Below are 14,944 nucleotides of genomic sequence, written 5' to 3'. Positions count from 1 at the left end.
TTTAACTTTAACCGAACAGAAGATCGAACACGAAGATAAGCGAACGGAGTTTTCTTGTTCGTGTTCGTTCGTTAAGAAAATGAGCATGTTAGTATTTGTTTATTATGTCCGTATGCTATTTCTATAAAGAATGGTATACGAACGTTAACGACTGGGCACAACTGAGCAAACATAACTGGGTTAAAACTAGTTAAAATTAACGTGAAGAACAATGCATTGGGCCTAAAACGCTATTAAAACTAAACTAAAGATGCAATGGGCCAACAAGTTTTATGAATATTAACGAGCATAAGCAAATGAACATAAATGAACAAAAACAAGCAAATATAAATGAACAAACATCAACGAACGAGACGTGTGCTCATGTTCGTTCGTTTATAAAATAAACAAACTTCCCGTTGAATGGTGCTAACTAAACGTTCGGTTCCTTTAAAGGCCTAATTTTGATGATTGGTAAACTGATTTGCTGATATAAGCAGGGAAGAAAAGTGCATAAAAAGCCAAAAATTTGCTGCTGAAAATGGGCTGCCTGTTTTGAAGAATGTATTGCTTCCAAAAACAAGGGGTTTTTATGCTTGTTTGGAAATATTAAGGGGCTCTTTAGATGCAGGTTAGTTATACACTTTCCATAATTAGGTTTTGTCTTGGTCGATTGGGTTGATAAGCATTCAGTTTGTTTAACTTTCAAGAGCTCAAACTCGACCTCTGCGTGTTTCGAGCATTATTTCTAAAACTCGAGCTTGACTCGTTTATTATCCACTAATTAATTTATATACAGTTATAGTTATCTTTTACATATATTTTAATTATAATTTTTATATATCATAGTTTATATAATCTAGTTATTTTATCATCACTTTATATATAATAATATCTATTATAAATATATATATTTAATTTAATGTGCTAAACTTAAAGTATAAGAATAATAGGCTCGTTTAAGCTTGTGATGCAGCTCATGCTTGACAAGTGAAAATAGGGCTCAAGCGTTTATTAAGCCAACTTATTATTAGGCCTGAGCTTGTTTATGCTTAGTGATTTGAGCTTTTAGTGAGCCAATCTCGAGTAGCTCACGAGCGCCTTGCCTTGTTTACACCGTAGTACTAAGTTAAAAGTGTCAACCTGTTTAGAAATTTCAATTAAAAATATATAGCGTATAAGCTAAACCCGTCAACCCATTTAACTCATTTACAAGTTGATTACAATCCACCAATCCTTTTTGACTTACCAACCCGTTTGACTTGTATAAATAAACATGTTACACGTATCATGTTCAGGGCATATGCTTATAAAAATAATCTAAAATGCCTTTTACAGTGTATGATGTGACAATAGCATACAAGAACCGGTGTCCCACTTTCTTGGACAATGTTTTTGGTGTAGAACCTTCTGAAGTTCATGTTCATGTTCGTCGGATCCTTCTAGAAGATATCCCGTCCTCCAAAAGCAAGTGCGAAGATTGGCTACTTAACACGTTTCAACACAAAGATCGGTTGCTTTCGGATTTTGTTGCAAATGGGCATTTTGAAAATGAAGGAACCGAAGGAGAGCTCTCGACAATCAAATGCTCGGCTAATTGCATGCTTGTGTTAGCCATCACGTGTTTGTTAACATATCTTAATCTGTTTTCTTCTATTTGGTTTAAGATATACATTGGCTTAGCCAGTGCATATCTTGCTTTGGCCACGAGTTTTAACTTCCATCCATTACCGGTCCATGAATATGTGAAAATGTTGTCAACTTGGAAGAAGTCCAGGAAACACTAAACCCTAAACCAGTTCTTGAAATAATTTCTTACTTGTCGCCTCTTTATTTACTTGTTTTTAGTTGTTTCGGTGATGCTCATATAACGTTTGTTGTGTTGCATGTTTAAATACAATTAAAGTTCAATCGGTCGCTTAGCATTATGGCAAAAACTTTGGCTATGCCCCCTTAAGGTAACATTGTGGTGGTTAAACTATAAGTGTGTAAACCAGTGACAACGACGACGACAATAATAATAATATACTTACAAAGGTGGAGGCCATTAGTGACTAACATGCATAACTTTGGGCCAAGTTTGTAATCTTCAATAAATGCGTATCAAATCCATAATATGAACATACTACTACGCTCATCATCCGTGTAATTAATTCTAAAAGTAGTTTTAGAAAAAACACAAATAGATCACAAACCAAGCTCGAACTCATGCATACCAAAATTTATCAAGCTTCAGGTAAGAAAACAAGTTTAAACATACAAAAAGTCAAGTTCAACTTATAAGCTCGATTACTATCGAGCTTTTGAACACGATTTGAGTCTAGCAAGTAGCAAATCTTCCCCATTTTTTTTAATCTTTTTGTTATAATAATCCATACATTGAATCTTACATTTCACCAAGTAAAAACACCCTTGGGGCTAAGAAATTGCAAACCCTAACTCTAAAGCCATTAGCACTTCGTGCAATGACCTAAGCCCTAAATTATACACTAAACCCCGCCCGCCCGACCGAACGCCCGGGTAAAAAACGACTACCTATGATGATGATTTACAAATGTAAGTGTTACAATTACATCAAAACCAAGACTCCATTTCACCCCACCCTGTGCACACCCCCTCCCCCTCCCCTTCACCTTCTTCACTAAATAAGGTCTGATCCGAACAGTCCAACGAGGCCCCACACGCCAAATTGTACGCTTGGCATGCTGAGTGGCACACTCGTAACCGGTTGTCACCCTCTTTTTCACATTTCTGTATCGATATCTGGTTCGATAATAAAATTTTAGCACCATATTACTAAGCATACTATTAAATGGAAAGATTGTAAAAAGCCAACAAGAGATTTATTCAGGATTTTGGTACACCCCTATTCGCTTACTGACACGAATACGACCTGTTTACCCAAGTTTATTTTATTTTATTTTTGCATATAATACTTAAAATTACAAAGTTAAAAAATATCATTAAAATATAAATAAGATGCTCATTTATCTTTATTTTTTAAACCTTGGCATAAAAAATACAAGTTTTTTAAGTTATAAAATAAACTGGTTATGCGCAAACCTACCAGGCCGACCCAAACGGAACATGTTTAGCAAATGTGTTCGTGGGTTCAACTCAAAACTAACCCAAATTTGTGACTAAACCAAAATCCATGAATTTCGTGTTAGGTTCGTGCCATTTCAGAAATATACACCATTATATTTTCAAGCAGCGTACGTTAAAAATCAATATTTATGGGCCTATGTTATTAGGGACTTGATAGCATAGATTATTTAGCAACACGACCAAATTGCCCTTGATTAAAAACGAAACTTACCCAACAAGCTAGTCGTTTCGCAGCTTTATCACAATTTCTGCCTCTAAAAATATTAAGAATCTTTCGAGCACCCGTTGGATACAACCGGTTATAATTTGGCATGACAACAACTTCCTCAAGTTGTTGCAAAATACTCGATTCAGCGGGTGCACAATGTTGACCATCACCATCGTTTACTAAAACATCTTTACAAACTGACAGGCTGTCAAGAAGATCTGTAGTGTTGCGACACGTGTACCCTGCATAATCGGAGCACCGAAACTCACACACTCCATTATCACACACTCCACCATGAAGACTGCATTGCTCATCACAGACAGCTGCATAGAAATTGGTAAAATAAGTTAAATGCTAAATGGCCACCATGCCCTTTAGGATATAGAAATTGGTATAATGAAATAATTGCTAAAATGACCATTATGCCCTTTAGATTTGTACATAGAAATTGGTATAATAAGTTAACTGTTCAAATGACCATTATGTCCTTTATGGGTATGCAGACACTGCCACACTGGTATAATGCAATTGCTAAAATGACCATTATGCCCCTTAGGGGTGTGCTGTGCATAGACAGACACTGGTATAATGTTAATTCTTAAAATGACCATTAATGCCCATGAGTCGGTTTTGGGCTGAAACCAATCCAAAAACCCAAATTCGGTTTTTTAGTTTTTGAAAACCGGTTGGCTTTTGTTTTACCATTTGAGCTTGAAATTTTTGGGCCGAAAAGAATTGGCCCAAAATAATGAATTTGAGCTTCAAACTTTGAGCCATAACCTTTTTGTTAATTATGATTAAATGATGTATATTTGCATTTTGGCTAAAACATGTAGGTTGCACTATTTATTAAATTCTTTATAGATTACTTAAATGACCATTATGCCCTTTAGGGTTGTGCATAGAAATTAGTATAATGAAATAATTGCTAAAATGACCATTATGCCCTTTAGGGTTGTACATAGAAATTGGTATAATAAGTTAACTGTTCAAATGACCATTATGTCCTTTATGGATATGCATAATTATGTCCTTTTTGGGTACGCATAGACACTGCCACACGGGTATAATGTTAATTGCTAACATGACCATTATGCCCTTTTAGGGGCATGCATGAGTCGGTTTTGGGCTCAAACCAATCCAAAAACCCAAAATTCAGTTTTTAAGTTTTTAAAAACCGGTTGGTTTTTGTTTTACCATTTGAGCTTGAATTTTTTAAGCCGAAAAGAATTGGCCCAAAAACAATGAATTTGAGTTTCAAACTTTGAGGCGTAATCTTTTTGTTAATTATGATTAAATGATGTATATTTGCATTTTGGCTAAAACATGTAGGTTGCACTATTTATTAAATTCTTTATAGATTACTTAAATATAAAACAAAAATCCATAAATTCGGTTCGGTTCGGTTTGGTTTTTTAGGTTTTAATTACATGCAAAACTGAACTGAAAATTGAGTTTTTACAAAAAACATGAAACCAAACAGTCGGTTATTATCTGGGTTCAATTATATCAATTTATCTTTTTTTCAGTTACGGATCGGCTTTTTCGGTTTCATTTAAATAAATTCACTATACTCACCGGTTGAGCAATCGATCCCAGTGTATCCATTTGTGCATTCACAAATACCGTTTTTTAGGCATTTACCGTTTCCGCTACAATTGCTTGGGCAGGACCCTGGAAATAATATTATGTAAAAACATGCGTAAAATTATTTAGTATGCGAATAAAAAAAGAGAGATTTACTTTTGCGGCAATCATGGCCATCAAACCCGATAAAACAGTGGCATTTTCCATCAACACAGTCGCCATGGGAGCTGCATGAGTTTGGGCACCGCCCGGATTTCAAAATAGGGTTTACACTACAGAGTTCATGATATGCCGGGCAGATCAATTCACCTGTAACATGAAAATAAATAAATACTATAATTGTGAATTATAACAAGATTATAATTTGAGTGGCAACGAGATATACTTGTGTACTAAGATAATACTTTTTTGTCAAAAAAGAGTAACTTTTCTTTGAATATTACCATTAAAGCCTGGAAACTGGATGGGCCCGCCCGCTTCAGGGCATCCCTTCCAGATACCATCAACAGCAACCTGCAAAAACAGTATCAATATCGAGCTAATTCAGTTTGGGTAACATATCGCTACGGGTTAGATTCATCATGAATCTAACACGTCTGACCCGTTTATTTTAGCTGCTTTATAGTGCTTTATTTGTTTGACCCGTAACCGTTATCTAAAAGTGTAAATTTCTGACACAACACGGACCTAACTCGAAATCCAAGGGTTTTGGCTTAGTCTAAACGGGTTCAGGTCAGTTTCAGGTCAAACCCACAGACATGTTTAGCCAAAATAACAGGTCGTGTTCGTGTCGAAGCCAGCGGGTTCATGGGTTTAACCGTTTAACCCACTATTTATTTTTTTTCTAAAATGTGTTTGTGTAACAACTTAAACTTTTTGGTTTTTTTTAAGCCAAAATTTTCAAGTTAAAAGATATTTTGACATATTTCAAACACAATTGTTTGTTGACTTTATTCTTAATAGAAAAACAAAAAAAAATGTAGATTTAGAACTTCAAAACGTTAATAAGCAAACATTAATATATCTCTTTTTTGGTTTACGTGGCTCGCGTTCATGTTGACCCGCAAATACACGTGTGCTCGGGTTCATGTGCGTGACACGATTTTCGGGTTCATGAAAGGTTCGGCCCGCCAACCTGCGAATACGGCCCGCGCCATTACCATAATAATCCCATTTCATGGTCTAAGCATTTGAGAGAACATCAAGGGAATTTGGGCTTGTCTAAACGCAATGGCCCATCTGGCACCATGCATTTTAGCTATGTTGATACTGTACTTGTTTAACTCATTATGATTAAAATAAAAATGGTTAATAACAAACCTCCAATGTATTGTTTACACATCTCCGTTGATAACAACCGTTTCCTTGGGTCATAGAACCCCTAACAAACCCATTTCTTACTAACGAAGAGGCCATACACCTTCAATAAAATAAACAAATAAACATAAATATAAAACACAATAAATAGTTAGCATTACAATTTTAAATGATTTAAAATAAAATCTCACCTTGAGTCACTTCCACGTACTTCACCCAACATTCTATCGGGCTCGCGTGCGCTATTAGTGTCAATACAAGAACCGTCAGAATAAGCTACAAAATATGTGCAAAAATCAGCCAATGACGATTGTCCACCTGCAATCACCAAAATCAATTCTTTTTAGAAAAAATATATTTATTATATCAAGAAGCCTAGAGAGAAAAATAAATACAATTTTTTTGAACTTACCTTTATTAGGTTGAGGAAAATAACGGGCCCACATAGGAAGATCGCCACTATAATTTACAATTGGGCAATAACCCTCGGCTTCTCGATTATACGTACAACCTGTTAATTGTGTAGTGTTGCAATGATAAGCCCCTTTCCAAAGGTTACATGGGCCCGTTACAAACTCGGTCCCTTGATTATGGCCCCAATCGAGACGGTCCGCCATGCTATAATTAGCTTCGTACCAACCGCTATCTTCAAGTAAAGCTAATGTCATTTTTGAAACCACTGATCGCGTGTCAACTGAGCCCGTCATTATTTCATTCATTAAAAGCCTTTTTTCCCAGTGAGATCCTGAAGGTTTGAGTTTTGTTAATAAATAATAATTATAGAAAGGATAAGAACTTTAATATGATTGAAATAAGATGGATTTATCAACCTGATGTTCCACGCCCCCCACCATCTTCTAGTTCCAGGCCTGTGAAATTCTCAGAGAATGTCTGCCAAGATGGGTTGGGACAGGGGTCAATGATCGCAGGTCAAAGGGGTCAACACTTCGCAGGCCAAGCGGGTCAAAACTCAACAAAATTTATTAACCTGAGTCACTTGCCTTTAGTTTCTAATGGAGGTGGGAAATGGACGAAGTTCGAAGGTCAGGGTCAATGAGTCGGGGGTCAACCGGGTCAAAAATCATTGAAATTCATTAAATTGACCTTATTTTCTAATAATGAAGTTGAAGAATGGGGAGGTTTAGACACTGGTTAACATGGGTTGGGTCACAGGTCAAACGAGTTAAAACTCAATAAAATTCACTAATTTGACTTTAGTTTGTAGTACAGGTGGAAACTAGAGTTCTGGACCAAGTTTGAACACGGGTTGAAATGGGTAAATTTGGATTGGGTAGACCTAAAACGTTATCGATCCAATAAATTTATCCTATCATAAATAATTACTACACCGAATATGATTACATAAAGTATATTATTTCAATAATAATAATATACATTATTATAAAGCTATATGCATTTGAAATACAATTTACAAGTTTTTTACACCAATTTGACCTATTTCACTGTAAGCTTACTGTTTCTTTAACTGTTTTGACCCAAATTGACCGATTCATAAATATATTAAAAGGCCACTAACTGATGGATAAATCAAGAACTCAAAATCTCCAAACGAATATAAAATTATACTAAAAGTCTAAAAAAACTATATAAAAAAAAGTTTTAATGTAATGTACCCCATAATGATGGCGTGAATGCATAACAACGCGTGGCAAAACGACCCGTGTCACCATCCTCCCGAGCTTTTCATCCATTGTTTGTTCAGTAACCTGCAAAATTTATACAAAAACAACAATCAACTAAATGAACAACCAGTCAAAACTTCTATAATTAATTAAACCAATGGTATTTATTTACCCGACTCCGCCGCCTTTTTCTCTCATCTCTAAAATGAGCAAACGCATGTGGGTCAAACCCAAGAACATGCATCACCTAACAACCATAACTTGTCAAAAACTTAAAAAAAAAAAAAACAATTTACGCACATGTTAAAAATAACTTACTTCGTGTATGAGGGTAGCCGAAAGTAAGGTTTCTGCTTCGGCTGTTAAGTGACGAGGGGCAACGTTTACATGTCCTATAAATACATAAATAGTATTAGGTTTTCTAGATTTATATAATTCTTTATAATGATTGTTTTTAATAGAAATTACAAAAAGTACCAGCAATTGCACGACCCCATTGATCACGTTCACATGCTACCGCCCATGCTAATGTATTGCCAGTGGTGGGCCGTGTAGTCACCAGAAGAACCAAATCAGCATCAGCAACCCCCTCTGCAAAAATCAAGAATAAAATTTATTTTCAAGTTATAAAAATTATATGAAGTGGCAATCTTAACTAGGGTTGTAAACGAACCGAGCCAGGGCTCAGGCTTGACTCGTAAAATGCTCGAGCCAGTTTGTTTATTTTTAAAAATAAATAAATATATATCTTTTACACATATTGGAGTGTATAAAAAAAATACTTTGGTATATTGGTTTTTAATGATCCCAATTATTGCCTTTTGGTCACTGCTGGTCTCAACTAATGAATTGGTTACAGATGGTCCCAACTTTTCAAGTATTTGTTCCTAATGGTCCACAACTAACAGAATCCTAACGCCGTTAGTTTCAGGTCGTCGGGGAAACGTTTTTGGCCGGAAAATTCAAATTTGTTGCCGGAAAGCACCACCTGAACAACGCACCCACCGCACCCACCGCCAATTGACTCACCGCTAACCAACTACCACCACTTGAGCATCATCAACCGATTCCGATAATGGTTTTAGGGTTTCCGACGACCTCAATAATTGGGGCTTTTACTTAAAAAAGGTTCCCAAAAGGTCCGATACGAAGTTACCAAGATGTTTGGACGTGTTGAGTTTTCAGGAAAAAAATTGAGTTTTCCGGCCAAAACCGTTTTTCCGGCGACCTGAAACTAATGACATTAGGATTCTGTTAGTCGCGGACCGTTAGAAACAAATACTTTAAAAGTTGGGACATTCAGTAGCCAATTCATTAGTTGGGACCAATAGTGACCAAAAGGCAATAATTGGGATCATTAAAAACCAATATACCAAATTTTTAGCATACACTGATACACCATAATGCATAATTGATAAATTGCATAACTTACATATTAAAATTTTGCTTAAATTTTCTGGTTATAATTTTTATATACATTTTGCTTAAACGAGCCAACGAGTCAGCTAAACGAACCTAAGGAGCAAGCTAACAAGTCGAGCTTACCTTGGCTCAGGCTCGACTAAGCTTGGCTTGTTTATCTTAACAAGCTGAAATGTTGAGCTCAAGCCAGCTCGTGGCTCGTCAAGCCAGCTCATTTATTATAAAAAAGCAATACTTTTCAAGTTTTAAACATATTGATTGATATAAAAAAGTAATACTTTTAACATACACATAATGCATACTTGATAAAATGCAAAACTTTTTATAACTTATATACATCAAATTTATACTTTTAGCTCATAATTAATATATATTTAAAATTAAAAACTTGTGCATCAGTTTAAACGAGTCAGCCAAACGAGCCTACTGAGCCAAGATTACCCTGGCTCAGGCTTGGCTCGGCTCAGCTTGTTTGCAAACTGAGCTTATTTCGAGCCACGTTTACCTGGCTTAGCTCGGCTCATTTACAAACCGAGCTGATTTTAGGCAGCTTTTTGAACAGCCCTAATTTCAACTCACTATTCAGGATTTCAAAACTTTAATCTCAAACGGGTTGAAACTCGCCCAACCTCACCGAACCCACCAACCCGGCCCGCTCAACTTGCCACCTTTAAATTTAACAAATTAAGATTATTCAGTTACCTTCAACATATTCACGTGGAAGTTGAACACCACCATCTTGACCACATGCAGAATAACCACTTAACCGCAAGTTTCCTCTTACACGCTCAACTGCCAATGCTCTTTTAAACCAGTCTGCTGTCTGCCCTAAAGCCTGATCTCACATCATGCAAATAAAAAAATCAACACTTTTATAAACCAAATACAACCAAAAACCCAAAAAAATCAAATCTTTTATAAACATAACATACAATAACTGCAAACAAAAAAAACAATCAAATATCTTATAAACATAACACACAATAACCGACAACCTGAAAAAATCAAATCTTTTATACACACAACACACAATAACCGAAAACCCAAAAAACAATCAAATCATTTTTAAACATAACACACAATAACCGAAAACCCAAAAAAATTAGATCTTTTATAAACATAACACATAATAACCGAAAACCCATAAAACATCAAAGCTTTTGTAAACATAACACACAATAACCGAAAACCCATAAAAAATCAAAGCTTTTATAAGCATTATAGTATTATACACAATAACCGAAAAACCAAAAAAAAAAGCAAAACATTTTAGGAACATAACATAAAATAACCAAAAACTCAGAGAAAAAAATCCAGATTTGAAAATTACCCGTCGAAGACGACGTCGTTTATCCTCCCTGGCTATATCATCCGAAGTGCAATTATACCAACAATCACCAAATATTGGAGGATCATTGTGAGGGTTACAAGAAGGTGTACCCAAATTAGAAGCTAAGGGTGGTTCACCTAACTGCAAAAAGAAAAATAATAATAATAATAATAATAATAATAATAATAATAATAATAATAATAATAATAATAAATAATAATAATAATAATAATAATAAAAAGTGTTTAGTTTTGCATCATAATTATGGTAAATGAACCGACAATAAACCGTTTGGCGGGAAGTTTATTTATTAAATAAATGAACAAACATCAACAAAATTTGGTGTTCATTTAGTTAAACGAACAAAGATGAGCACGTCACGTTCGTTTATTTATGTTCGTGGACGTTTGTTTACATTAGTTCATTTACGTTCGCTAGTTTACAATTGTTTGAATTTATGCGTCTACATTCGTTAACATGTTCATTTTAATTTCTTTTGTTCATACAATATAATCTAGTTTCAATAAACTTTTTCGCCCAACACATTGCTGCTCACATTTACTTTTAATTGGTTTTCGCTCAGTTATGTTTATTCGTTTACGTTAGTGAGTCATCGTTTATACTTTTAACGAATGAATATAAACGAATACAAACACACTCATTTTCTTAACGAACGAACCTGATCAACAAACCATGTTCTTTAAACTGTTCATGTTTGATCGTTTGTTGGGTTTAAGCTAAACAAACGAACACGCTCATTGTTTACAGGCCTAATCACATTTTCAAGAAAAAGATTCTTTAACTAAACTTACTTTCACAATATCCCCAACGTTTCTACAATCTCTAGCAAGCGAATGACCCACCGCGTCATAATTTAGATAAATTCTGATAGGTTGTTTAGCATTCTTAGGAAAAACCGAAACTTTTGGAACTTCCAATAATGCCCTTCCTGTGTGGTGAAGAGGCTCGGTATCAACAGCTTGATAAACTTGTGGAGTCACTGAATAAACCTTGTTTCCGGGCCGTTTTCGCCTTTGTTCAATTATTTCATCATGAATACAAGAATGTGATGTAATATCTCCATTCCCTTTAACAGGCTCTCTTGGTTGCAATTCCGTATGATGGTATTTTGCTTGAATGATCTTGAAAAATACTAAACTTAATAACATCTGAAACAAATGTTAAACAAATTGAGTATATGAACTTATGAAGTGTAAATTTTCTATTTTTGACAAATTTGACTCTCATTTCAAACTGCTAAAGATCCAAACCCTAATACCCAAAAAGGGGGCTAGATTTTGCTTGTTGAAATTGGAAAAATTAAACAGTAAATTAATAAAAAAAAACCCTGATTTCATATGTTACACAGTTAATGAAAACCTTGAAAGCTTCAATTTTTCACAAAAAAAAAAATCATAATTTGGAAATAAAGATTCTGAAAGCTTGAATTTTTTTTTTTTACCAAATTGGGAAAATTAAAAGAAACCCTAAATTATTCATTTTTCATCAACAGTGATTAAAAAAAAAGGCAAAACAAATAATCTTTAAATAGAAAGAAATCACCAAAATTGAAAGATTACCTGTAGAACTAACAGCTCAGTCCAACATTTCCTTGTTGGAAAAATAATATTATTGTTATTATTATTAATCCTACACCGAGTCTTTCCCTCCATTAAATACATCAAATCTTCTCCGGCGACATCCAATCGCAGATCAATATCAACAAAACCCCCAATTTTCCCGCATTATTATCCAAATTCCCAACTGGGTTCTCGAATTCGAGCTGCAATTGTGATTCAAACACCAATAAAACTCAAATTCGAGTAATACCCATTTCAATTGAGTGAATCTTGTATCTGGGTTTTCGATTGATTGTGGAATTGAGTGAATTTTGGATTGAATTGAAGAGTGTGTGTTAAAAATAATAATAATAAAGTGTTTATGCTGTGGTGTTCTTGAGGCAGATGAGTGTTGGATTTTTGGGTGTTTGATTTGATAATAATAATAATAATAATAATAATAATAATAATAATAAAAAAGGAGACGAAAGTCGAGTGGGTGTGGTGGTGGTGGTGGGTGTGGGTGGAGCGGATTTTAATATTTTAATATAAGTTTTAATGATTAATATATTAATTAAAGCTATTGATTTGTAACAAATTGATTGTAGTAATCCCTCACGGTATGTTTTAAGTTTTAAAGTGCATTACGCGTGATGACTCATGATGATCTGTTTTATGTACATCTGGATTGAATTTGCTTGCTGTATTTTGAAAACGTAAATATTGAAAATTGATGCATTAATTCGGTTGTTACAAGTTATTAAAAGGTTATTACAAATTGAATTTTTATAATATAGCTATTACCTTGGGCGCTCAGAGTATTCATAGTGTTAATACGACCGATGACACTACTGAGTTTTTTCTTAATTTGATGTCAGTGACAATCTTACTTTAACAAAAAGAAGTAATTAGGTGTGTTATTAATGAATAAACGCCTGATGTTTATTAACCACAGTTTAGTAAATATCTTGAAACAACATAAGAAAAAAGGAAGTCGAAGTTAGTTATTCGTTAGAGTGAAATTGCTTTCTACAACGAAAGTGAAAAGCAAAAGTGGCATTAGTTGTATCGTTGGCATGAATTATTAACAAATAACAAGCAATCGCTATTGTTTAAATTATTAAAATCCAAGTTTTTAAAATATAGGGGCATTTACATATATCCACTTGCTAAGTTATCATATTATATATTTACCCATCCCTTAAAAATCAATTACATATTTCTCCTCTCTAAGCCACACATATTACATATCCCTTCATTTCATTAAATTTAACTAATTAAATAACTGTTTTACCCTAATGACATAATTAAATAACTATTTACATATATTCTTTCCTTAAAACATCAATTACATATCTCCTCAAATTCAGTCTAAACCGTGTCAATGTAAAGACGAGCATATCGAACACTAATAAACCAATTGGCATCGAATTTTTTAATCAATAGTCAATATAAAAAAGTTTTGAATTAAATTTTTTTACCAACAAAAACAACTCAACTAAAATAAAAAAAAGTGTACGTGAGACGGCAGGATTCAGAGGAAAAAAGTGGTGGTAGTCATTTATGGCGGTGATGAGATGGCCAGAAGCTTGCCGGAAAAATCGAGCTTGCTGGAAGTAGGTTGGAGAAGATGATTTGATGGTGTGGTTTTAACTCTAGAAATACTAATATAACTTTGTTTTTTAATTAATTTATTAATGGTAAGAAACATGAGTAACTTGGTAATCTGATATGAAAAGAGGAAATATGTAATTGCTTATTAAGTGTGGGGAAATATATAATCAAGGGTGTTAAGTAAAGGGATCCCTAAAATATAAAATGTGATTGCATTTTTTCCTTTTTTAGAAACAATTACGCAGTTAGTCCGTAACATTTACTAAAAGTAACAAGATTTGACACTAAGGTTTAAAAGTCACATGTATGGGTATTCACCTTTTAAATTTGTGACAATTTTGGGTGCTAATTGTAACTTCAGTTAAATGTTAACTTGCTAATAAAAAAAAGGGTTACGTTGAAGTCTTAAAATAATAGAAGATTATGAAAACAAGTTTACGCCATCATGTTAATGTCTTTTTCGACAATGGAATTAGAGTGATCGAGTTGATAATTGATCTATAGAAAAAAAAAGGCATTATGAAGGTAAAAAATGTGTTGATAACTAATAATCTTTTCAAAACTTCAATATTTGTATCAAGCTTAAGAAGTATATTTTAAGGTTTTAAATTAGAAAGATATGATTTAAATAACTATATTTAAATTAACTTTCTAAAAAGCAATATTTTTAAGATCATTTCAATTTAGCGTTTGATCATGAGAATACAGAATTAGAAAGCGAAAGATGAAAGCCACGATGTGAATATTTAATTTACTTCCATGCATGATGTTTAATTTTAAGAATATTTTAAATTTTATTGGAAGTGAAATTTAAGCCTACTGATTAAGACTTTCAGTCATTTCACGTTTTGAGTTGCTATATATGCTTATAATGTATTATCAAATCTGTTTTTTTTTTTATTAAAATTTAAGCTCACCAATTGTGTTTGGATGAATATGTATTTAGGAATACATTTATGTTTATTTTAATCTTCTTTTAATTGAAAGGCTAATATTATAAAAACCGAAAATATGGCAACTTGCAAGCAGCAAGAAACCTGAAAAGGAAATTAGGACAACTAACAAACAAGAGGAATACAAAAACGAAAAACAAACTACAAAGAAAATTGACAAAATTAAACTTACAATAATCTTCTTAATCCAAACTCGACTTTCGACTTCTATGCTTCACCCATAA

The 14,944-nt window shown here is 33.7% G+C and overlaps 1 protein-coding gene and 1 pseudogene across 2 annotated transcripts; one reads left to right on the top strand and one right to left on the bottom strand.

Moving 5' to 3' along the window:
* The first annotated feature begins 479 nt into the window (after positions 1 to 479).
* Positions 480 to 1,861, top strand: LOC143573306 (putative 1-acyl-sn-glycerol-3-phosphate acyltransferase 5 pseudogene; annotated as a pseudogene). The gene is made up of 2 exons (XR_013142406.1): positions 480 to 610; positions 1,318 to 1,861. The product of XR_013142406.1 is annotated as a putative 1-acyl-sn-glycerol-3-phosphate acyltransferase 5 pseudogene (transcript).
* A 692-nt stretch (positions 1,862 to 2,553) lies between these two features.
* Positions 2,554 to 12,315, bottom strand: LOC143573304 (uncharacterized). Its single transcript, XM_077058220.1, has 17 exons — positions 12,175 to 12,315; positions 11,407 to 11,763; positions 10,595 to 10,735; positions 9,967 to 10,099; positions 8,320 to 8,433; positions 8,161 to 8,234; positions 8,015 to 8,089; positions 7,834 to 7,926; positions 7,030 to 7,090; positions 6,612 to 6,944; positions 6,391 to 6,517; positions 6,203 to 6,302; positions 5,326 to 5,395; positions 5,039 to 5,191; positions 4,874 to 4,969; positions 3,299 to 3,618; positions 2,554 to 2,742 (listed from the first exon to the last, which is right to left on the bottom strand). The coding sequence occupies exons 1-17, from the start codon at positions 12,274 to 12,276 to the stop codon at positions 2,554 to 2,556; spliced, it is 2,538 nt and encodes an 845-aa protein (XP_076914335.1). The 5' UTR covers positions 12,277 to 12,315.
* Positions 12,316 to 14,944: the final 2,629 nt, after the last annotated feature.

This window comes from Bidens hawaiensis, unplaced genomic scaffold, assembly GCF_021521415.1.
Source record: "Bidens hawaiensis isolate Kalapana, Puna unplaced genomic scaffold, B.hawaiensis_p1.1 tig00026368_1, whole genome shotgun sequence".
NCBI lineage: Eukaryota > Viridiplantae > Streptophyta > Magnoliopsida > Asterales > Asteraceae > Bidens > Bidens hawaiensis.
Note: the sequence above shows the minus strand (reverse complement) of the source record. Positions and strands in the feature narration are given on the sequence as shown.